General features: G+C 35.1%; 1 protein-coding gene across 3 annotated transcripts in view; it reads left to right on the forward strand.

Moving 5' to 3' along the window:
* Positions 1 to 26,616, forward strand: part of kri (uracil phosphoribosyltransferase krishah) — a 532,528-nt gene that overhangs the window by 86,435 nt on the left and 419,477 nt on the right. The window contains exon 7 of one of the 3 annotated variants that reach the window (XM_090409240.1): positions 17,619 to 25,326. The exons of the other annotated variants lie outside the window; for them this stretch is intronic. Coding sequence (XP_090265366.1) covers positions 17,619 to 17,725 — 107 coding nt within the window. The 3' untranslated portion in view covers positions 17,726 to 25,326. Of the gene's footprint in view, positions 1 to 17,618; positions 25,327 to 26,616 lie in introns of those variants that run through there. 3 annotated transcript variants of the gene reach the window in all.

The raw sequence follows: 26,616 nt of genomic DNA on the forward strand, positions 1-26,616 counted from the left end.
AGTCATACTGCGAGCATCATCAGTAGTTACTGATACAATTTTGGCGGTATCTATATCTCTTTCAGCAAGTGCATTTACAACTGCATTGCAAATATCTATTCCTTTTGTTGTTGTTACTAATGATGTTAAACTTATCAATTCTTCTTTGATGTTATTTCTAACACAATAATGAATAAAAATTGCTAAACAAGCTGATCCAGTTATGTCAGTACACTCATCAAGACAAAGAGAAATTAAACCAGAAGATTTTATATCTGTTTTTTGCTGATGAGTTATATTTTTAGCCATTTCTATGATTCTATCTTTCATCGTGTTTCTAGCCAATGGCATATCTTTTATTCTTTGAATAATTTTTTCCTTGTTTTCAAAATCTTCAAAGAGTTAGTAAATACAAATTAAAAGGAACATAAAAAACGTAAACCAAGCCAGTATCTATGGTTACACGTTTCGCGTGACAGAGATGACTTATTGTTCTTATTCATTATCACGCATGCGTGTTTGTTGTAGACTTGTAATGTGATTACTGGCTAGCTGTAGTTCAGATTGATTGAGAGAGAGGATCAAGTTTTTCCACGAACTGTTTAGAATTACACCCCGATTTCTGTTGAGGTTTCCGCCGGTTATTAGTACTATTGTGGCTTCCTTAAATACACGATGCCTGTAGTCGTCATCGAGATATGGCATGGAGCTGTTTTGCCAATCTATTGTGTGGTTAGACGTGCAGAAATGATGTGCTAAGCTGGAAGAGATGCTTCTGTTGTGGTTTACATCACCAACATGTTCTTTTTGTCTAATTTCTAAACTTCGTGAAGTTTGTCCGACGTAGGCAAGACCACAGGAGCAGGGAATGTAATATACTCCTGGATATTTGTAGAACGGAACTTTATCTTTTGGAGATCCTAAAACTTGTCTGATGTTGGCGGTTGGTTTGAAGACCACTCTGATGTTGTGGGCTCTTAGTATTCTTGCTATTTGATAAGAAATTGACTTGATGAAAGGTATCACTACAGTAGAAATGTGCTGACGGTGGGATTCTTCTTGTTTGGGGTTGTCATTGTATAGATATTTTTTGATGATGTTTTGAGGATATCCATTTTGTGATAATGTGTTGGCTATTAGTGAGAGTTCATTCTGTGTATCCTCCTCTTCTGATATAAACTTTTTGGCTCTATGTTTCAACATGTGGATAATACTCAGTTTGTGTGACTTGTGATGGTTTGAAGTATAGTGAAGATATCTTCCAGTATCTGTGGGCTTTCTGTAAATGGATAATTTGACACTGTTAGGTTGTTTTTTTATCAAGATATCTAAAAAATGCAGTTGGTTGTTGTTTTCTACTTCCAGAGTGAATTTTATCTTGTTATGTATTGAGTTGATTTTATCCACGAACCATCACAAGTCACACAAACTGAGTATTATCCACATGTTGAAACATAGAGCCAAAAAGTTTATATCAGAAGAGGAGGATACACAGAATGAACTCTCACTAATAGCCAACACATTATCACAAAATGGATATCCTCAAAACATCATCAAAAAATATCTATACAATGACAACCCCAGACAAGAAGAATCCCAGTTGATTTTATCCACGAACCATCACAAGTCACACAAACTGAGTATTATCCACATATTGAAACATAGAGCCAAAAGGTTTATATCAGAAGAGGAGGATACACAGAATGAACTCTCACTAATAGCCAACACATTATCACAAAATGGATATCCTCAAAACATCATCAAAAAATATCTATACAATGACAACCCCAGACAAGAAGAATCCCACTGTCAGCACATTTCTACTGTAGTGATACCTTTCATCAAGTCAATTTCTTATCAAATAGCAAGAATACTAAGAGCGCCCACAACATCAGAGTGGTGTTCAAACCAACCACCAACATCAGACAAGTTTTAGGATCTCCAAAAGATAAAGTTCTGTTTTACAAATATCCAGGAGTATATTACATTCCCTGCTCCTGTGGTCTTGCCTACATCGGACAAACTTCACGAAGTTTAGAAATTAGACAAAAAGAACATGTTGGTGATGTAAACCACAACAGAAGCATCTCTTCCAGCTTAGCACATCATTTCTGCACGTCTAACCACACGATAGATTGGCAAAACAGCTCCATGGCATATCTCGATGACGACTACAGGCATCATGTATTTAAGGAAGCCACAATAGTACTAATAACCGGCGGAAACCTCAACAGAAATTGGGGTGTAATTCTAAACAGTTCATGGAAAAACTTGATCCTCTCTCTCAATCAATCTGAACTACAGCTAGCCAGTAATCACATTACAAGTCTACAACAAACACGCATGCGTGATAATGAATAAGAACAATAAGTCATCTCTGTCACGCGAAACGTGTAACCATAGATACTGGTTTGGTTTACAACGTTTTTTATGTTCCTTTTAATTTGCATTTACTAACTTTCATATCTCCGTAATGCCTTGAAAAAGCCAGGCAGTTTGCTGGCGAAACTGGTAGGTTTGAATAAATGTTTTTATTGTAAAATACTGGTCTGTATTAATAAAATTGTATTTCTGTGATAATTTTCGTTTTTTATTTTCGCCAGCCATGTTCAGTAGAACTGTAACAAAATAATTCACAACTTAAATTAAATGCATTTTTTATAGTTTCAAAAAAAATACATTTTATTACATGCCTAAATTAAATTATCGTTATAATTCCCATTTACAGTAGCAAAAACAAAACAGTGCACATACGCAACAATAATGCACTTGCCGCTGCTTATTTCTGCCTACTGGCAGATGCACGGTGCGAAATGCATAATGAACGCACGTGCGATTAGAAAAGGGAAAAGTCAGGGAATCCTAAGGATCAGTCGTTCTCAATTCTTTTTCTATAAAACTGTATTTTTATTTATTCTTAATGTATTAGAGGGCTCAGTCCCAACAAACTTACTCGTAAATACCGTTCCCATTATTTTAAAGTTCATTAGTTAAACTAACATAAGTATTAATATTATATAAATTAAGTGGATATTAAATCCAACATTATTTCAAAGCCGACTACAGTAACTGTAGAATTTTCGTGGGAAATTTGATCAGCGAACTTATGGGAATACACTTGCCGCCATGCTACCAGTTGCTCTAGCACAGTGTTTCTCAACGTGGGGCATATGCCCCGCAGGGGGGAAATTTGAATATTTTGGGGGCAATTGGAAAATGTACATGTAAAGTATAATATAAATTATACTTTACATGTAAAGTATAATATAAATTATACTTTACATGTAAAGTATAATATAAATTTTCAGAACTTAGCTGACTTATGCTAGAGGGGGGGGGCATCAAAATCTTTGAGATGTTGAGGTGGGGCATGATCCAAAAAAGATTGAGAAATACTGCTCTAGCAGCTAGGGCAACTCGTAGTATTTTGGGGAGCATATTCCCGTAAGATCTCTGGTCAAGTTTCGCACGAAACGTCTATGGTTTCTGTAGTTGGCTTTGAAATAATGTTGGATTTAGTATCCACTTAATTTATATAATTTTGTATTGCCAATGTGAAGCTTTTGGCTATTTATTTTAGTAAAAAAATATTAATAATTAATTATGGCATAATCATAAAGAGTATTAATACACTTAATGTATACAGTGTAGCATGTTGACAAATATAAAAGTACACATTTAAATTAGTTATGAATCACAGGACTAATGCTACAATATTGTAGTTTCCTCAGGAAAACATCATTAAATTAACTTCTGGTAAGTTTCATTGACATATCCCATTCTGATCACCAAAATTTTATAATATTATTCAGTATAAAATTGATTATTGTATTATTAAATTGATTTTAATGATGTTGATTTGAAAAAAAAAATATAAATTTAAAGTCGACATCCTTCTGCTGCTTCCCCTGGAAGCAGCAGAAGGATGTCGACTTGTCGGCGAACACTTACCGTCGAATATAACTTGCCCTTGCGTATAACTGGCACCCCTGATTTCACTTTACGTAAAAAAGACATTAAAAGGTTTTGCATATATACCTTCCACACAAAAAACAACACACCCTCCCCAACAGCCATTATATACTGTAGATGGAAGGGAAAAAAAAATAGTTTTATTTTATCCCTGAATAAGGTACAGAGGCTTTTGCAGTCTGTGTAATATATTTCTCAACAAATAGTGCAATTAGAGACAGCTGGAATAAAAACGGCACTAACTAATGAATCACATGTACCACTCTCACAGAAACTACGCTGTATAGGCAAGCAAAACCATATGTTGCACCGGAAACACAGTATCTAACTAAAACCATTGTCCAATTTTTCAGTTACATGAAATAAGTGTTTCTTTGATTGCATTTAAGATTCTCAATGTCCTTATGACAGATCACAAAGGCTAACTTCAAATAAAATTCTAATTTTATTTCAATTCCACGAATTGAAACATGCCATATAATGCTTGTGTGAGTTCCCCTTCCTGCTCAAACACAAACAAGCAGCAATAAAAATCAACCAAGGGTTGAAACTTTTTGAGAGTTGAGCCCACTGGTAATGAGAAGTTTTGTCGGAATGATAAACGACACCCATCGTGAATGTCTTAAAACTAAGAAATATATAGTGAATGTTGTTACGATAGTTGCAGATGTTATGGAATTTGGCTGAAGAGAATTAGCATTTCAACTCGAAAATTGTCGGTTTCATTTGTCTTTGGGTCGCGTGATCTTTTGTTAATACCGCATCAATCAAATCTTCATAGCTGCTCTCTCCTGTAAAACAAAATTTAACTTGTACATATTGTAACAATTTAAAAAAAAAGGTGGAATAATTTATAAGCGTATAAAAGGATATCATATGTAAATTGTTGACGTGCCAGCAAAATTCTCAGGCATGCCACCTCTGGCACACGTGCCATAGGTTCACCACCACTAACCTATACCTTGGTCTTCCTCTGGGTCTTTTTCCTGCTAACCTGGCAGAGAACGCTTGCTTTACTAATCTTTCCTCTCCCATTCTGTTCAAGTGACCATATTACCCGAGATTAGCTCTGCTAACACATTCCTGGATGCTAACAATATCAAGTTCTTTCCTAATATCCTCATTTTCAATATGATATTGCCATTGATGCCATCCGTTCACACCCCAATCTTTCTCAGGACTCTCATAGCTGCGGGCTCTAGTCTTTGTCAAGTGTTTTACTTCTAACCCAGCTCTCAGATCCATAAGTTAAAATTGGTTTGAACACTGTCTTGTATACAAGCTAATTTAGTGTTTTGACTAATTTCTCTCTTATTCTATATAAATTTATTCAGTTGACTTCCTACCATACCAATTTTGTTGATTCTATTCTCATATTTAACTTACCATCTTCACTAAAAATTGAGCCTAAGTAGCTGAAATGCTTCACTTGTCTATAGGTTCTCCATTCACAATACAGTTGACATTTTCAATGCTTCTGCCTATTTTCATTGTCTTTGTCTTGTTATTGCTGACCTTCATACCATATCTGTTAAATTATTCAATTTAGTCAGGGAATCTTGCAGACTTGTAGTGGATTTATTTAGAAGTATAACATCATCTCCATAAAGCAAAGAGCTGAGATTAACATCTCCAATTTTGATATGGTTTAATGGCACTTTCATTCATAATGTGATCCATATAGATAATGAATAAGAAAGGGGATAATGTACATCCTTGTCTGACAGCAGATTTAACATTAAACCATCTTCCTGTATTTCCTTCAATTCTAACTGCTGACTTGCCACTCAAATAAAGACTAACTATTTCTTGATATTGGAAGTTTTTCCCACTTGGTTAGACTGTAATAAATTTTGTTTAATCCTTTATCCAAGTGTAAGCAAACAAAGTTTGTGCCTGATGTATCTTCATGACTGAGGCAACTCATGGTAAAGGTGGGCCAAGCTCTCATCACTCCTTGTCTTAGTATCTCCCATCTTCTATTAATGTGTGAGCAGTCAAACGGCATATCTCATAGCACTTGTACTGAAGGGGATGTTGACGTTCAGTACTTTTTTTTATTATTTTTTTTTTACCATACTGTACAACTGTTTGCAGATGATGGAAAACTACTGGGGAGAATGATTAGGAATCAAGCAGATGTGGCCTTACAGGAGGACTTGAATAGACTGTATGAGTGGGCAACAGTATGGAACCTATACTTTGTAGCATTGAATTGACAGTTCTATACTGTTGCACGCTCATACAGTCTATTCAAGTCCTCCTGTAAGGCCACAACATTCCTCATCACTCTCCCCAGGTTTGCATAATTTATTAATGTGTGAGCAGTCAAACGGCATATCTCATAGCACTTGTACTGAAGGGGATGTTGACGTTCAGTACTTTTTTTATTATTTTTTTATTATTTTTTTTACCATACTGTAAAACTGTTTGCAGATGATGGAAAACTACTGGGGAGAATGATTAGGAATCAAGCAGATGTGGCCTTACAGGAGGATTTGAATAGAGTGGGCAACAGTATGGAATCTATACGTTGCAGCATTGAATTGACAGTTCTATACTGTTGCACGCTCATACAGTCTATTCAAGTCCTCCTGTAAGGCCACAACATTCCTCATCACTCTCCCCAGTTTTGCATAATTTGCACGCAGTTGCATATCACCTGTTAAACCTATCTCAATATCATTAATATACAAATTAATGCAGGAGTCAGTTTTGGTTCCCAAACTGACTCCTGCAGCACACCACTAGTGACTCTCCTATTACCTATTTCCTATATTCACCTATCCAACTCACTAGTCTATCATCCAATCCCATCTGCTTCAGTATAGTGACCAACTTGTGGTGTGGCAATCTATTAAAAGCCTTTGCAAAATCTAAGTATGCCACTGTATATGCATCTCCCTTGTCCAATGCATTTGGTCACCCTGTTATAGTACATAATCAACTTTGTAAAACACACCCTCCCTTTAACAAATCTGTTCTGACAAGCTCAAAAAATACCACAAACCAGTTTTGTATCCTATATCTCACCAACCTCTCCAATACCTTAACTACAACTCCAGATGTACAGATCAGCCTATAATTTGTTACCCTAACACCACCTTTATGAAGTAGAATAATGTTTCCTTTCTTCCACTCTTTTGGGACTTGTGCTGTTGCAAAACTTGTTAAACAAGTAGGCCAAGGCTGATGCAAACTCCTTGGAACATTCCCTTAAGACACATGGTTATATATCATCAAGTCCTATCACTTTGTTGACATCTGGCTTACTTAACTCCTCATATACCTCTTGCTCACTCACCATTAAGTCTTCTTTCATTTCATTCTCTATACTTGAGCTTCTGATTTCACACTGAAGATGAAACACCTTGATGAACTGCTCAGTGAATACCTCAACTCTCCACAACAATAACCACTCTTGTATCAATTTTATATTTATTTAATAAAAAATAACTTTCTAAACAAAATCTTTTTAAGAAAAACCAGATACAACATCACTAATTATTTTATAAAACTTCTGTTGACGTATTGAGATATTAAAGAATTGGAAGGTGATGTGGAGACAAGTAAATATTTTGCTTGGTGAGTAGCGTTTTATATAATCTGTCGAGCCCTGATAATAAGAATCTATATGTGAAATTTGTAGATATGGAAAAGGCATATGATACGAGACCAAGAGAAAAGCTGTTCAGTATATTATGTATATTTAATTAAATATACAGATCAATACATCATCATCATCAAATTCCTGCCATGTACCCTCAAGGGTTGCACAGGATATGATAGTACTACATGAAAAATTTACATCATTACTAACTTCCTATCTACAATTTTCCTCCAAATCAGTCTGTTACTTGTCAAGACTCCAACATTATCAGATCTTATATTTTTATCATCTAAGGCACATTGTACCGTATCAATCCATCTATATCTTGATCTTCCTCTGGGTCGTTTTCCTGCCAACCTGGTAGAGAACACTTGTTTTGCTAATCTTTCCTCACCCATTTTGTTTAAGTGACCATGCTACCTGAGATTAGCTCTGCTAATGAATTCCTGGATGCTGACAATGCAAGCTCTTTCCTAATATCCTCGTTTTTAATATGATATTGCCATTGATGCCATCTGTTCACTCCTCTAATTTTTCTCAGGACTCTCATATCTGCAGTCTCTAGTCTTTGGTCAAGTGTTTTACTTCTGACCCAGCTCTCAGATTCATAAGTTAAAACGTGTTTGAACACTGTCTTGTATATTGTATACAGCTAATTTAGTGTTCCGACTAATTTCTCTCTTATTCCATATGAATTTATTTAATTGACTTCCTACCATACCAGCTTTGTTGATTCTGTTGTCTATTTCCATATTTAATTTACCATCTTCACTAAAAATCATGCCTAAGTAGCTGAAATGCTTTACTTGTTCCACAGGTTCTCTATTCACAACACAGTTGACATTTTCAATGATTCTGCCTATTTTCATTGTCTTTGTTTTTTTATTGCTAACCTTCATACCATATCGTTCTTCATAACGTGATCCATATAGATAATGAATAACAAAGGAGATAATGTACATCCTTGTCTCACACCAGATTTAACATTAAACCATCTTCCTGTACACCATTCAGTTCTAACTGCTGAAATAAAGACTCAGTATTGCTTGATATAATGTCCCATTGACACCATATAACTGTAGCGTATTGAATAGCTTCTCTCCTGGCACCTTGTCATATGCCTTTTCCAGATCGACAAAGCTTAAATACAGATCTTTGTTATACTCCCATGATTTCTCAACTATTTGTCACAAAGTGAAGATCTGATCCTGACAGCCTCTATTTGGTAATTAAGAAGGAGATGTTAAATCCCGTTTTATTTAATAGAGGCTGTCACCCCTATTGTTCTTCACCAAGCTTTTCTTCCACAATTCTTCTCAACCGTTTGTCATGTATGTTTGCATAAATCTTACCAGGAACACTCAGTAGGGAAATACCTCTGTAATTCTCACATTCAGTTTTATTTTTCTTTTTATATATGGGTACTATGAGAGCTCTACTCCAATCATCAGGAATTCGTCCCTCTGTCCAGGCCTTCTGAGCTATGCAGTGCAGCCACTGTAAGACTTTTATACCACCATACTTCATCATTTCTGGTCGAATATCATCTACTCCTGCTGCCTTTCCACATTTCAAGCCTTTGATGGCTTTTTCTACTTCAAGTATGAATATGTATTCCTGACTGTATGCCTGTTGATTGTTTTTTACCACTATGCTATCACTGCTTGTTTTTTCGAAATAATGACTCCATACTTCAGGGATATCTTTTTCTCCAGTTTTCACGTCACCTTTATCATTGCTAATTCCATTTACAACACTCTTTCCTCCATTTCTCAGCTTCTTCAACAACCTCGAGAATATCTTGCTACCTTCTTGATATTTATTTTCTATGTTCTTACCCAAGTCTTCCCATGACTTTTGTTTAGCTAGTTTTACACAGTGTTTAGCTTTCTTACATTTGTTTCTGTATTCTCTAAGAGCACAAGCTGACTTATTTGCCAGGAACTTTTGATATGCTTTCTTCTTTTCCTTCACTGCCTCTTTAACTTCCTGTGTCCACCATGGAGTTCTGATTTTTCTATCCTTGCACATAACCTGGCCAAATGCCTCTCTGGCTGAATCAATCAAGGTTTTCTTCAAGGTTTGCCACTGAATCTTCAAGGTTTGGTTTCTGTTCTCAAACTCTTTCATTTTTTCTTCAATAATCTTTGTGTATTAATCTACATTTCGCATCTGAGAGCTGCGCAACTTTTATTCGCTTTAAAACTTTCTTACACGTTATTCTTTTCAATATGAAATTCAATTTTATATATTTAAGTTATATTCAGAAATTAGACTTGAAGGATATGTAGGAAGATTGCCTGATCTAAAATCAGGTGTAAGACTAGGGTGTACACTATCTTCCATTGTTTTTGCCATCTATACAAACCACATTATGAAGGAAAGTGGCATTAAACTTGATTCTCATGGAAAACATAAAATATCAGCTGCTGCATTCTTAATGGGTAATTTGTAGAACAAGTAAAACATTTTTAGTGAAGATGGCAAAATACGACAGATAATAGAATAAAGAGAGCTAGTATATAGTGGAAGAACCAATTGAATAAATTTACGAGTATATGGAATGAGCAAAATTAACCAAAGACTAAACTAGCAGTGTACAAGAGAGTATTTAAATCAGTTTTAACTTATGAATAGTTCAGTTTGGGAATCAAGCATTTTATCAAATGCTTGATTCCCAAATTCTAGAATTCTAGAAGCCATGTGAGAGTTCTGAGAAAACTTAGGAGTGAGCAAATCAATGGCATCAGTGGCAGAATCATAAGAAAAATGAAGATATTAGAAAGGAATTTGACATTGTTAGCTTTCAAGAATATGTGAGCCTAATTTGAAGCAGTATGTCTACCGTTAACAGAATAAGAAAATAAAGGTTAGCATATCAGGTGTTTTTGATTCTAGGAAGGCAAAAGATCTGGAATCTTAATTTGGAATCTAATAATAATGTTAATATAATTATGTAGTACTGTTATTAGGGCATGAATTATATTGGAAGATAGAGAAGTGGGGGAGGGTAGATTCATTCAGATTCATACAGTGTTTGATTTAGTTGCTCAGACAGTATTACTTTAAATTCATTGTTCTTGTTAGTGCTCTGATACAAAATGGCAGTGAAAAGTAGATTGTTGCATAAGTTGGCACGAAAAACAAGTGAGGTAAATGGCATGGATTTTTCAAAAATGGTACAGTGCCATGAATGTAGTATGTATGCATGGAGTATGTTGCGGATGTTTATGTAGAGAGATAAGAGAAAAGAGCAGTGGATATGTTGGGAGTGTGATACTCGGATGGACCACAAAGCTTGTTTGAATATGAGTAGGGAACATGGCATTGCAACTGAAACAGTAGGTGAGGAAAATAGTGAATGTTAAGAAAGTGTGTGGAAATGATAGCGAGGAAAAGAGTGTGATTGACAATAAAGTAGGTGATAATGATGTTGTAAAACAAATTGCAAATGGGGTCTGTGGCAAACAAGCTTGTGTGACTGATGATAAAATAGCAAGAGTGAATGACACAAGATTTGAAAGCTGAGCTGGTTGGTGAAGATGAGGCAAGGGATGAGGTGGATGCTGGGGAAAATTAAAGCCAACTGGGGGCTCCTGGCAGTAAAATTTACAGGCCCCTAAAATTTTTTCTACATTTGGAAAGTTGACAACATTTCTCTTGCAGCATGGTATACTTGTGTGGCAATATTGAGTTTGTCTTTATCTTCTTTTGAAAATAGTAGAAACTGTTTCAATTCATCATCAAAATGCGTAATAATATTTATATCATTCTTATAGATTTTTTTAACTTGGGTGTAGTCTACTATGGCTGTCATATTCACATTTTTATAGTATATAACTACCAGTGTTGAAGCAAATATGTTAACTAATTATATATTAGTGTGTTTACCAGTCTGCGAAGAAAAAAAATGCTTTTTTTTTTATAAGTGATATAAGACTGTTTATCTTGTTGCTGTTTTTATTAATGATGCTATGTTTCACTTTTAACCCTTGTTTTGAATCACTTTTTTGGAAAAATCAAACAATTTCTTCTCTCTCATTATAAATGTTGAAAACATTCATCATCATAAAAACTCACAATAAAATTAAACCATTAAGTCTACACATATAACTACATTAATGTATTTCTGAATATGATTGGCTCTGAAACATCATCAGATTCACAGGGCCACTGATGAGATATGACACAGCAGAAACCCAGGAAAAACAATTGGAAAAACATTTAGGTTAAAGTCAATATAAAGAAATATTTTGGGGAAATAAATACTTCTTTCTTCACTTCCAAGTTTTAATAACCACTATTAACCTCCCTACCGGCCAATGTGGATGAAATAGTGACACCAAATTGCACTTCTTATCCATGTTATTCAATGGGTTTTAGAGTTTCGTATCCAGATTTATCTCGACATCTATAGACGTCGTGGCCGGTTGGGGGGTTAATGATCAAATTCTGCATATCTATTTTAGGTTGCCATGTCACAATTAATCAGTTACTTCAGCACTTTCTAAAGCACTTGTTTCTTAAAATTTTTGAACCCCTTTGCTAAGCCTTTATGAAAATTTCATAAAATTTATTAGAAAGGAATTGTGACAATGAACCTGCAAAATATTTTAATCAAGGTAATATATCATACATAGTATTATAAATAATAAAGTAACGTAACTGTTCTATAAATAAATAAATTTAATAAAAATTAGTATTTTCTCCATTTACTGAAGTATTGTTTTCCAGTAACTACATGTTACTGGAAAACAACAGCTTAACTTGTAATACAAGTTAAAATGTTGCATATCCCTAGGGTTCAGCAGAACACAGTATCCTATCTTTTCATTGTTCATATTCCATTACAACAAAATCAGTAATAAGTGACAAAACAGGCATTTGTGATGATCAGCATTCTCCAGTAGATGTAAGGTAAACATATAAAAAACTATTTATGACATAAAACGAAATTGGAATAATGTGCATAACACTTACAATTAAACCAAACCTCCTCTTCTGATTTAAAAAAAAAAATTTTTTTAACCCATCAACTAAAAATTCTCACTCATCACAGATGAGTAGATGAACACATTTTTCATACCCTATCATAATATCCTGTACTTCCCGGCCTGGTTGGCTGAGTGGTTAGTGTATCTGCTCTCCAGCCAAAAGGCTGCAGGTTCAATTCTCGCCTTGGGCATGGATGTTTGTGATTGTCTGTGAAAATACTAGTGGTGGTAGTGGACAGTAGATGGCATTGGTGTGGATGATGTGGTTCGCTGCTATAGTTAGAGGATTGAGTGGTGAAGACGGAGAGTTGAAGAACAAGTGCCCTCCCTTGATGAGTCTGGGACTTCCTGGAGGTGTCAAGTAGTGGTAGTAGTAATAATAATAATTCCCATGATGATACATATCAGGAACTAATGATGATATATAGACATTATAATTTTTAGTATGGTAGGCTGGCGAGGTCCAGATGTATTTATGTATTGGTGCCTGTTGAAAAACATAGTTGCAATAACTAGCTCATTTTCTGTAGAGAAAATGAAATAGTTGTTGAAAATATATTTACAGAAGTTCAAAAAATGTGTGCTTTCATTTTACCACCTACTTATTCCAAACTTTCCAGTTATATCTGTTATATCCTCAGCATATGTAAGATGACTGAATGTAATTTAACTATTTAAGCTGGCCAATAAGTGGTGTATGGTAGTAGCTCTTGATTAGGGTGCAATAGAAATATATTTGTCTAAAATAACAGTCTTGCTTATAAATAGTGTGAATGTAGCAAGATGTAATTTCATTTAGATTTAATTTAGTGTTAGATATATAAGTTAGTGTACACTGTATGTTCATAATGCAGCACATGTGCATACTACATTAATGGTGTCCAAGTCCTCTTTGTTCAAGAAGTTCAACTAGAGGGATTTGTGTGGTGTAGTAATGTGAAATGTACTCATTACAAAGTATGAGTGGGCTTTGGTTTGAAAGTGGGAGTGGTGAGAGGAGTGTGCAGGTGGTTTAAAAACAACAATGGTAAGAAGGGTGTGCAGGAATTGCTTTTAAAGCAAGTGCCAGAAGTGCAGATTATGTCAAAAGAGTGGGAGTGAAGTGGTGGACATAGCAGAATAGATGCAAAAATGTAAGTGATGGAGAGATAGAGGATAGGAATGAGAGAGAGGGAGGGAGTAAAAGTAACCAGTATAAAGAGTGATAATATGATGATGAGGATAATAAAGAGTTAGTTGTAATGAGAGAGAGAGAGAGATAGCACACTTTTGCATCCTTCACAGGATGAAGTGTGTGTTTGATAGATTTGAAAAAAGAAATCTTTGACCATACAAGTAAGGGAGAGTAAGGAAATAATTTTGTGTGAAGATTCCATGAAAAGAGGAGCTCATGATGAGAGCTTAATAGAATTGTGCTTATCAGGTGCAAAAATTAATGATGTAGTGATGCTAGAGATAAAGTGAAAGAGTTGATCATTTAAAAGGTGAAAAATATGTTATGTGGGGAGATGGACACAAAAGAGTTGCTGAAATTAGAAAAAGAAAAGAATGGGAGATTCGAGATAGTGTGTTTTTGCCATGGTAAGATAGAGGTGAATTGAAGAGGACCATGATTGTGGTCAATGTATAAGTTGTGTAGAAGGAATGATGTGTAGTTTATAGATGTATGGCGTGAGTTCAGTGGATGAAAGGACTTGGTGTGCACTTAAATCGATTGTTGTTAGGAGTCTGAAAATGCTGCTGATTGGAGTGAGATTTGGAAGAGCAAAATCAAGGAAACTAGATCTATTGGGTGAAAGGGATGCAGGTAAATGTGTTCAGGCACCAGTGAGACAAATGATCATGAGAATGAACAAAAAATTCTGAATATAGTTATCCAATTAGCAAATAGAAATGGGAGATAGTCAGTACAAAGTATAAGGATAGTTATGGGGCCAGGGGACCACTGTATGTTATGTACACTAATTCCAGAAGTACTTGGAACAAGGGATAATAATAACTGTCATCAGCATTGTCTTTCTCTTTACCAGTGTTACAAGTGTAGCACTTCTATGGCCAGATTAATTGGCTTTTAAAACAAAAATCTGATATGATAACTGTTTGTTCAGTGCAACACATTCACAAATTATAAACAATAAATTACTGATAACCACAGTAATTAACTTTAATGAAATGAAAGTATAGATATTTTGTACTGAAAATAACAGTACATCACCACTGACTGATGATGTACCAGAAAATTCTTCTCATCAAGCATAGCATCCAGACCAATGTTATATGCAGTTCAGTCACATGGAGATTTAAGTGAGTTCAGTTTCATGTAAAGCAAGGGTCTTCAACGCATGGCCCACTGAGCTCTTTGCCGTGGCCCACCAGCCATTTTGAAAAATTAACTACTTAACATTAAAATGCAATTAAATAAAAAATAATTTCAATGAAGCCCATAGGCCACTAAGCTATACTGTGGTATTTGGAATTGTAAGATGCTTTCCAGATTCACAAGGAACGCTGTGCATTTGATACTTTACATAAAATCCTATAAAAATAAATATTAAATAGACATGCTTCTTCAGCCATCTACCAGAGCCAAGCTGTACTTAAGTACTAGTACTAACATCGCAGGTAGATGGCTGAAGCAGTAGTTAGTTTGAGTGTGCTGTCTAGTGCCTTCCAGATACATCTCGAAGGTTCTCGATACTTCGTTATTTTCATGTAAATACAAGAGGATCTCATCCACAGTCAGTCAGTCGTGAACAGTGTGATATTCGTGTATAAGCGCACGCAGGTTCGTCGTGTCAGCCATAGCCTATTGTGGTTTTATATTGCCAGACCTTTTTCATTAGTGTGAGACATATTCAGTGGATAATAACCTTTACACAATCATTTTGGATCATTTTTTGAGTTCACCTTCCATCACTATGGCATCTACGAGTAAAAAGTGTAAATCAAGTGATTCTTGTTGGATTTTTAATGAAAAGTGGACCAATTTGTACTTTTTTGTGCCGATCGACGATAAGCCAGTGTGTTTAAATTGTCGTGAGTCAGTGTCAGTATCAAAAGAATACAATATAAAATGGCACTATGAGACAAAACATGCGTACAATTTTGATCATCTTCAAGGGCAGTTTCATGTGGACAAAGTGAACCGTCTCCCAATTGATTTAAAATGCCAGCAGGGAAGAGAGCGAAAGGTGTGTCAAAGTAAGTTATGTAATAGCTGAAAAAATTGCTAAAAAATCAAAAGCCTTCTTGGACGGAGAGTTTGTGAAAGACTGTCTCATCGCTGCTGGGGAAATTCTGTGCCCAAATAATAAGGAAGTGTTTAAAAAACCGAGTTTGTATGGGGTAACTGTAGCACGACGTGTCAAAGAACTTGCCAATGACATTGAAGAAACTTTAAAAAAAACAGTCGTCCGAATTTACGTCATATTCACTTGCTTTAGATGAGAGTACAGACACAACACAGCTGGCTATCTTTGTCCATGGCACTAATCAACAATTCACTGTGACAGAAGAACTGCTAGAGCTCGTACCTATGAAGGGAACGCTGAAAGGCACTGATATTCTTGAAGCTGCCAAGAAAACGCTCCAGCCTTTTGACCTCAGCTTAACCAACCTCGAGGGTGTGGTAACTGATGGTGCCCCTGCTATGGTGGGAAAGAATGAAGGGTTTGTTGCGCTGCTACAGAAAGAACTGGAACTAGAAGGAAAAGATTTCGTCCATTAACACTGTTTAATCCACCAGGAGAATTTGTGCACGAAAACTAATGGATTTGAGAATGTCGTGAAAGTTATTGTGAATGTCGTCAACATTATTAGGGAAAGAGGATTGAATCATTGTCAATTCCAAGAGTTTTTGACCCATGAGTGCGAAGCGGATCACGGCGATGTGGTTTATTATAGTGAGGTGCATTGGTTGAGCAGAGGGAAGGTTCTTAAAAGAGTCTTTGACTTAAGGAGCGAAATACAGCAGGGGGCAGCCGATTGCAGAATTCTACGATCTGAAGTGGATGACAGACTTTGCTTTTGTGACCGACATCTCGTTGCATATGAATGACCTAAATATGCGGCTACAATCCAAAGATCAACTGGTGCACACTGTTTGATCACATCAAAGCTTTTGTGGCCAAGCTTAAACTTTGGGAGGCACAACTTGCAAAAAAAGACTTAACTCATTTTCAGCTTCTCGCTGAGTCCAACTGTTCATCTCTTGATGAATACGCTGCAAAATTAGCCATGTTGCAAAGTGAGTTCGAAGAGAGATTTAGTGATTTTCATGACCAACAGTCTTCTTTAGATTTATTTTCAATGCCATTCAGTATCAGTGCTACCGAAATGCCGGCAGTACAGATGGAGCTGCTTGAACTCCAAAACAACTCTTCTTTGAGAGAAAAATTATTCAATGTGTCCTTGCTTACATTTTACAGACTACATTTCTGAGGACACATTCCCTAATCTTCACCTGCATACTTTGAAGATGTGCACTTCGTTAGGAAGCACATAATTATGTGAGCATTTCTTCTCCAGAATGAAGCAGGTGAAGTCCAAGACGAGAACTCAGATTACAGACCAACGTCTCGAGAATACTCTGCACATAGCGACTTCCAACATTGATGCCAATATCGACAAGCTGGTCAAGGAAAAGCATTGCCAAGTTTCCCATTGACATTGTAAAAAAATGAATGTTTTCTTCATTAAATTATCTTTTTTCAAGTATTGATTGCATTTACTTATCATGAACCCGACTCCTACCTACGCTCTTAAAGCTGGGTTTGTTTATTTTGATAGAATTTTATGTTAAGTATCAAATGCACAGCGTTCCTTGTGAATCTGGAATGCATCTTACAATTCTAAATACAGCAGTATAGCTTAGTGGCTCGCAGCTTCATTGAAATTTTTAATGTGGCCTGCACTGTCTGAAAGATTGAAGACCCCTGATGTAAAGCTTCATATAAATGAATGAAAACATGTTTTTGACATTGAGTGTTAATTAGAAGAATTTCATTTTGTAAGTTCCATTGCTAACTTTTTTTTTTACCTTTCCTTCCCCCCCCCCCATTAAGCTGCAGGTTCTGTAATTAAAGTCTTTCCCTCTATGAGAACTCTGACTAGTGAAGTCCATCCAGTTGCTCCAAATCATTTTGGACAAAAATATTTTGGAACAGACTAAGAAGATTCCATTCTCAATTTCCGTAGAGTGCAATAAGTGTTTGCAATTTTGTACACTTGTTTACATAAATAGAATGCATACATAGATAAGTTCTGGTGCTATTTCTCCTTACATCCTTGAACCAAATTTGTCTGTGAGTGCACATCATGATAATAAATAAACAGGTTTGGTTTTTGTATGTTTTGCACTTTGAATAGTTCCAGATCTTATCGCTTTTTCTTTTTTTTTTTTAAATAGCATATTGTATTTGAAGCCTAAGTTGGATATGAATTGTAAAATCTGTTCAAGGAATATGTTTGGATTTTAGAATGCATATTTAAAAAGTAAATAAATATTCAAGTCAAGAATTGGTTTAAATTTATTGTCTTATTTATAGAAAAGAGGTGGTTTTGGATTTGCATAGAGAGATTTTGAGGTTCTTTTGCAAGTATATTGTCATAATGAAGCAATGATGTAATGATAATTCTTTGCTCCGAACGTTTTTATTAGAGATCAAGCTAATTATTTTAGTAACTACTTGATTCTGTTTTACAAATCATTAAGTAAAATTTGATTATTCAATTGGTTTATTTATTTATTTCTGTCATCACTTGATATTTTGCTACCAAATCACAAATATTATTCTGGGTATAAACATTTAATATAAACATCTGTTCATCATCCTTCTCTTTTTGTTGTTGGAAGTGTTTTGTGATGGTGATATTAGTAGTTTTTCTGTACAGTTAGTATTTTATGTGTGGGGTAACAATAGAGAGACCTTGTCTTCACAGAAGAAATTAGAATAATAATGTAATCAAATTGAAATGCTTGGATTAAGTTTATCTGTTCATTCCTTCAGATTGCAACATGAATGAAACTGTAAATTTTTGAACAATTTTAATAATTATGTTAAGAGCCTTCAGTATACTGAGATATTCATATAAAAAGTGTATCTATTATTTTGTTTAAGTAAGTTGGCATTGCTAAAAGTAAAGTGCAGCAGGTACAACACTAAGAATTTTCATTAGCGTCTTATTTATGGAAAACCAGTATCCTAGTTGTTTCTTCAAAAGAATTCCATTTAAATGTCTTTTATATTGACCTTTTTATCATTAATTTTCAAAGCTGTACAGCACCTGAATGTGATGGTTATGCATATTACATTTATAAGCATTTGCACCCACAAATGTTAGTGGCTATTTTTGATTTCTCTTTTAATGATAGTGAGAAAAACTAATTGAGTAAAACTCTGACCTCACATAAGTAAAACTTTATTGGGGCAAGAAACCCTTTTTAGACTTTTATTTTATATTATTGATCTTTTGGAAGTTTTTCAAATACATGAAAACATGTTTGTCTTTTTTTAAATTGAAGGCTTTTGTTTTTCTGACTTTCCATGTTAATTTCTATGTTAATATTATTTCTATGTTTCAGATCTGTTTAGTGGTTCAAGTTTAATAATTTTTTTTGTGATTTATATGTTTAATAAACACAAACTGTATTGAGTATCCACATTGAGAATTATGTAAAATGTAAATGAAATGTTCTTAATATTTATATATTAACCACACACACACACACACACAAGAGAAGGTTTAAAAAAATAAATTATGCAGTGCTAGTCTTTCTGATTTGTATATAAAGCATTCCATTGGGATTATCCAAATAAAAGTTCTTGAATAATTTCTGTGTGCCATATAATGAAGAATAATTGATGAATAATATATGTATTACTTGGTAGGTTATTTTGTTTATTAAAAAACACATGCAAAATATTTGGCCAATACTAGATCATATATGCAATATAAAACTCCATCATCAACATCATCAAATTCCTGCCATGTACCCTCAAGGGCATACAGGATATGATAGTGCTACATGAAAACAATTACATCATTATTAATTTCCTATCTACAATTTTCCTCCAAATCAATCTGTTACTTGTCAAGACTCCAACATTATCAGATCTTATATTTCTATCGTCTAGAGCACTTTGTACCGTATCAATCCACCTATATCTTGGTCTTCCTCTGGGTCGTTTTGCTGCCAACCTGGCAGTGAACATTTGTTTTGCTAATCTTTCCTCGCCCATTCTGTTTAAGTGACCATACCACCTGAGATTAGCTCTGCTAACGCATTCCTGGATGCTGACAATGTCAAGTTCTTTCCTAATATCCTCGTTTTTAATATGATATTGCCATTGATGCCATCTGTTCATGCCCATAATCTTTCTCAGGACTCTCATATCTGTGGTCTCTAGTCTTTGGTCAAGTGTTTTACTTCTGAATCAGCTCTCACATCCATAAGTTAAAACTGGTTTGAACACTGTCTTGTATACAGCTAATTTAGTGTTCTTACTAATTTCTCTCTTATTCCATATGAATTTATTCAGTTGACTTCCCACCATACCAGCTTTGCTGATTCTGCTGTCTATTTCTATATTTAATTTACCATCTTCAGTAAAAATCGTGCCTAAATAGCTGAAATGTTTTACTTGTTCCACAGATTCTCCATTCACAACACAGTTGACATTTTCAATGATTCTGCCTATTTTCATTGTCTTTGTCTTTTTATTGCTGACCTTCATATCATATCTATTACAACAGCTATTCAATTTAGTCAGAGAATCTTGCAGACTTGTAGCAGATTTATTTAGAAGTATAATATCATCTGCATAAAGCAAAGAGCTGACATTAATATCTCCAATTTTGATATCATGTTTAATACCACTTTCCTTCATAATGTGATCCATATAGATAATGAATAACAGAGGAGATAATGTACATCCTTGTCTCACACCAGATTTAACATTAAACCATCTTCCTGTACTTCCTTCAATTCTAAATGCTGACTTACAACTCAAATAAAGACTAAGTATTGCTTGATATAATGCCCCATTGACACCATATAACTACAGCGTATTGAATAGCTTCTCTCTTGGCACCTTGTCATATGCCTTTTCCAAATTGACAAAACTTAAATACAGATCTTTGTTATATTCCCATGCTTTCTCCACTATTTGTCGTAAAGTGAAGATCTGATCCTGACAGCCTCTATTTCGCCTGAATCCAGCTTGTTCTTCACCAAGCTTTTCTTCCACAATTCTTCTCAACCGTTTCTCAAGTATACTTGCATAGATCTTGCCAGGAACACTCAGTAGGGAAATACCTCTGTAATTCTCACATGCAGTTTTATTTCCCTTTTTATATATGGGTACTATGAGAGCTCTACTCCAATCATCGGGAATTCGTCCCTCTGTCCAGGCTTTCTGAACTATGCAGTGCAGCCACTGTAAGACTCTTATACCACCATACTTCAGCATTTCTGGTCGAATATCATCTATTCCTGCTGCCTTTCCACATTTCAAGCCTTTGATGGCTTTTTGTACTTCAAGTATGGATATGTATTCCTGACTGCATGCCTGGTCAATGTTTTTTATCACTGTGCTGTCATCACTGCTTGTTTCATTTAGCAGTTTTTCAAAGTAATTACTCCATACTTCAAGGATATCTTTTTCTCCCATTTTCATATAACCTTTATCATCTCTAACTCCTTTTACAGCACTCTTTCCTCCATTCCTAAGCTTCTTCAACAACCTCCAGAATATTTTGCCACCTTCTTGATATTTATTTTCTGTATTCTTGCCAAAGTCCTCCCATGACTTTTGTTTAGCTAGTCTTACACAGTGTTTAGCATTCTTGCATTTGTCTCTATATTCTCTAAGAGCACAAGCTGACTTATTTGACAGGAACTTTTGATATGCTTTCTTCTTTTCCTTCACTGCCTCTTTAACTTCCTGTGTCCACCAGGGAGTTCTGATTTTTTTATCCTTACAGACAACCTCACCACATGCCTCTCTGGCAGAATCAATCAATGTTTTCTTCAGCGTTTGCCACTGAATCTCCAAGGTTTGATTCCTGTTCTCAAACTCTTTCAATTTTTCTTCAATAATCTTTCTGTATTTTAGTCTACAGTTCACATCTGAGAGCTACTCAACTTTTATTCGCTTTAAAACTTTCTGAAATGTTATTCTTTTCAATATGAAATTCAATTTTATCCTGCTCAAGACTAAATAGTGATCACTTCCAATTTCAAATCCTCTGTACACTCTGGTGTCCTGCACCAGGGAGAAAACATCACTATCAACAATAACATAGTCAATGAGACTTTTCTTATTCCTAGCCTCTTCTCTCCATGTGAATTTGTGCACATTTTTATGTTGGAACATGGTGTTAGTAATAACCAGTCCATGTCCTGAGCAGAAATCCAACAGATATTTGCTATTATTATTAGCTTTGCTCTTTTCTCCAAATTTTCCCAAAATACTTTCGTATGTCTCACAATCATTTCCTACTCTGCTATTTAGATCTCCAACAAGGACAAACTTTTCATTTTTCATTGTGTCAGTTGCTTTTTCTAAAGCATCAAAAAAATTCCTCCACTTCTACCTTAGTAGAACCTTCTGTGGGACCATAGGCACAAATAAGTCTTATTGTCCAGTTCCCCATTCTCGTATTTGCCCACATTACTCTACTTGAGACTGACTGCCATTCAAGAAGATTAGCCTCGTATTTTGTGTTGAGTACTATGGCTACTCCTTCTTTTCCTTGATTGTCGTTGCCTGAATATAACATTTTGTATTTATTGCTCAGAAAGATCTCACCAGTTTTTGTCTTTTTTGTTTCAGTCACCCCTATTATGTCGATCTGGTACTTATCTAATTCCTCAGCTAGCTCCATTTCTTTGCCATTCAGGCTTCTTATGTTCATAGTACCGATCTTTAACTCTGGTGATGTTGAGTTGGGGTTTGTTTTCAGATTTGTTCCAGTAGCTGACTTTTCGCTGTTCGCTCTGGTTCCCTGGCAAAAACAACGGGGGGGGCCTTGTTTAACCGGGCGATGCCCCAGCCGGCATGAAATTTGTCATGTCGTACCATCATTTTTTATTTTGGTTTAACCAATAAGAATACAATTTGGTTGGCTAAATCCCAAATTGCCAGCCCATCCTCGTTCGTTCAGTATCCAAGTAGAAACCCAACAGGGTGCACTACGAGAAGGTGAGGATTGGACATTAGGTCAGAAGCCCTGGTCGGTTCTCTGCATTCCTTTAAAGGCTATGTGAAGATCTCCTCTCAGTTATACAGCTTTGTCCCTTAAGCACCCTAACCTCTATTCTCCTAATGTTATTCCTTTTTGCCTATAATCCTTGTAATTCTCTCTTGAATTACATGCTGCATTCAGGAAAAGATAGAAATCACATATTTGGATTCCTTGGCTAGTTGAAGAACTAGCCAAGGAATCCAAATATCAGACTTTTTACCAGAAATAGCAGTTGTTTCTCTAATTTCTATTAGAGTGCATGTTCTTTAGAAATAGTTTTAAAATATATATATTTAGGTACTTTTCAGAAAATATCACTTATAAACATAACATAACAAATTAGTACTTTTTTTTTTTTTTTATAATGAGCTGAATAACACTTTTATCTATCATATACATCAATATGTTAATACAAGGCACATCCAGAAAGTAAGATTTATTCAGAATTTGCCATCAAATAAGATATGAGAGAGGGTTATGCATATGTGGCAGCATAGAGTGACTCATTAGCTAGCTGTTGACCATTTTACTTTTGTTGTCTTCTGTGAATAATTTATAACGAGTGATGTGATAAAAAATCCCACCATTGCAAGGTTTGTGGTGTGATACAGTTTTTGTTGGTGGGAAAACAACAGTGCTTCAGAAATTCACAGACTGTGTAAGGTTTACAGGCCTAACATAATATGTGAAGGTTAGGCAGTGGTGTCATTTGTTTAAAGAAATGTGTGACACTGTTCATGATGAAGAGCGCAGTGGCTGGTCAAGTGTTGGTGTTAGACAATTTGATGGAAAGAGTGAACATGAAAATGAATTGTGTCTTCCTGCTGAAGAAAATCAACTAGCAAGAAAGATCCCTTTTTGGTTCCAGAAGATAGTAGCCATCATTTTTTTGACTGATGGTGCCTGTTTGAATTTTTTTGCTTTTGGAGATGATGAATGGCACTGCTGTATGAAATTCACATTTTGTCACTAGTCATGATATGAAAGAAAAAAAAAAGTTCATTTCATAATGCTCCAAAATTTTTTGAGCTGATTCTGCTGTTGACATTTAGGCACACCGAGCAGCATTTTGGGACCCATCTGGCACACAATTTCTTATACTTTAGCTTTTCTGTCAAAATTTCATGAATGACTGAGTGTGAAACATCTGGGAATTCAAAGCAAAGTTCTGTAATTGTGAAATGACGATTCTTGTTCTCTCTTTACCAAATCATCTGTCACCATACTTGACCCAGCCATTACGTTCTTGATTGTGAACGTTGTTGTGCCCTTCTTTAAACAAATGACACCATTGCTTAACTTGACTGTTACATTAGGCCCATAAACCTTACACAGTCATCTGTGAATTTCTGCAGCACTGTTATTTTCTACCAACAAAAACCATATCGCACCACGAACCTCACAACTGATGAGATTTCTATCACAGCACTCATCAATTATTCATAGAAGACAACAAACGATAACGGAATGAAAGCAAAATGGTCAACAGCTAGCTAATGCGTCATCACTATGCAACCAAATATGCACGCTCCTCTCTCATATCTTATTTGACAGTAAATTCTGAATGAACTTTACTTTCTGGATGTGCCTCAAATTTCAAGGAAATTTGAACTTCATTCTGTGTTTTAAGTTTTGCATGATAAGCTTGTAATAATGGAGTCTGCCGAAAAATGTCAAAATTTTGCCATTTTCATTAATCGAATATAAAGAATTCAAGAAATTATTGGCATCTTTAATTTATAGTATAACTAAGTAAAAAAAACTTTCAACATAGAGAATCCAGTTTGATTTACACAGTATTTGTCAAATACAACCATTGTTTGAATGGCAACATTACTAGAAGCCTTTTTTTCTTAATGTTGGGACATTGTTATTCTTCATTTTCATCACAAGTAGTAAAAAACATTTGATGATTAGCATTTCTTTTGGTGTTTTTTACTATAGGTAGTAGTAGCAACATCATAATTCTGCACCGTAACAAACTCCTTAGATTCTTTAACAATATGCCTGAAGATTTATTATTATTATTACATGGCACCACCAGGGAGGACACTTACTATGCAACTCTCTATCTCCACCACTCAATTCACTAACCAACTTCAACGAACTGCAACTACAATCATCATCTACACCAACGCCATCTACCGCCCACCACCACTAGTATTTTCACAGATAATCACAAACATCCATGCCCACGGCGGGGTTCAAACCTGCAACCTTTTGGCTGGAGAGCGGATATGCTAACCACTCGGCCAACCAGACTAGCAGTGTTAACCATAATACAGTAACAGTTTATTTTCAATGAGATAAAAACAAACTTTGTGATAAATATATTGGTTGGTGTTGTAATAAGTGAATATGTTTATCTAGATCCATCAACCATTAAGCAAAGGAATGATTTATATACTTTTGTATAAATAAGAATTTTGTGTTAACCAAGTTAGAATTAATGAGTTTCTGCTGTAATGCACTTGACAGCTGAATACTGAATCCCTTTATGTAATAAAATATATAAAAGCATGATTTAAAGGTTTGATATTATTTTAACTGTTTAATCATTCAAATAGATGAAAGAATTTAATTTTTATCCATTTATCTATGCCCACACTGTAATAATGTGAAGTTAATCATGTAGTATGGTCATAGTGGCTTACACTCCCTTGAGAGTACATATCAGGAAGTTGGTAATGATGATGAACAGTACACTGTCCATCAACATTATTGAGACATTGAAAGAAACAGACTAAAATCTGAAGACTTGGATCAATATCAAATATTTTCCACCTGTGGTAGTTCTGTAGGATATACTCTATCAACAACAGCAATGTTTTGCAGATCATAACATTGGAAGATATAGGTGAGGCAACATTCCAGACTTGTTCTGAAACAATTATTGAACTGCATTTCATACTATTACTGTCTACAGACACTTTACTGGAAAATTTTTCTGACCTACATGGAATATGTCAAAAATTATAGCATTTATGCATATCACAGCATGTATAGCATATAGCATATAAATACTACTGAAAGTATAATCTTTAAATGTACCTGTGACATGATTATAAATAATAAATTACATGATAACCACAGTAATTAACTTTAATGAAATGAAAGTATAGATATTTCATACCAAAAATAACAGTACATTATCAGTGTGTAGAAAAGCAACTTAAAGGAACCGGATTACAAAGTACATACAGCAGTCTGTTGTTTACCAATTAAAATCTGTTGCTGCATGCTAGAAATTAGTGTTAATAAATAATATTATTAAAAATATTATTAATCAACTATTTTTGATGGTTATATAAGATAAGAATCTCCCAAACTTTTGGGAGAGAGAGACAATCATTCTGATTCATATTTGGCCAATGTAAAAGGGCTTCACAACTTTCTTTGAGTAGCCATTCATATTTAAATCTGCATCTATGGAGAATTTTCCGTCAAAAGTCAGCTCATCACACCTTTCAAAAAATTGGTGTTATCAAGTCCTTAATTAATAGAGCACATGAGGTGTGTTCCTCTCCCTCCAGCTTACAACAAGAGCTTCTTACTATCAAAAAGTTAATGGAATTTAATGGCTACAACCCTAATCAACTCTAGCAGATAATGGACTCCTATGTTCCAACACCTCAAGATTCTTTAACAGACCGTAGGATTCCAATTCCTTATATTTCTGGCATCTCAGAACTGATTGGTAGAATTTTGAAGAAGCATCATCTCGTTCCCACATATTTTCCAATCAACAAAATTTTTCATCTGTTGCCATCTACTAAAGACAAACTGGCACCTCTATCATTAGCTTGCATTTAC

This window comes from Typopeltis vanoorti, chromosome 19 (genome assembly GCF_054136105.1).
Source record: "Typopeltis vanoorti isolate ZY-2024b chromosome 19, IOZ_Tvanoo_1.0, whole genome shotgun sequence".
NCBI lineage: Eukaryota > Metazoa > Arthropoda > Arachnida > Uropygi > Thelyphonidae > Typopeltis > Typopeltis vanoorti.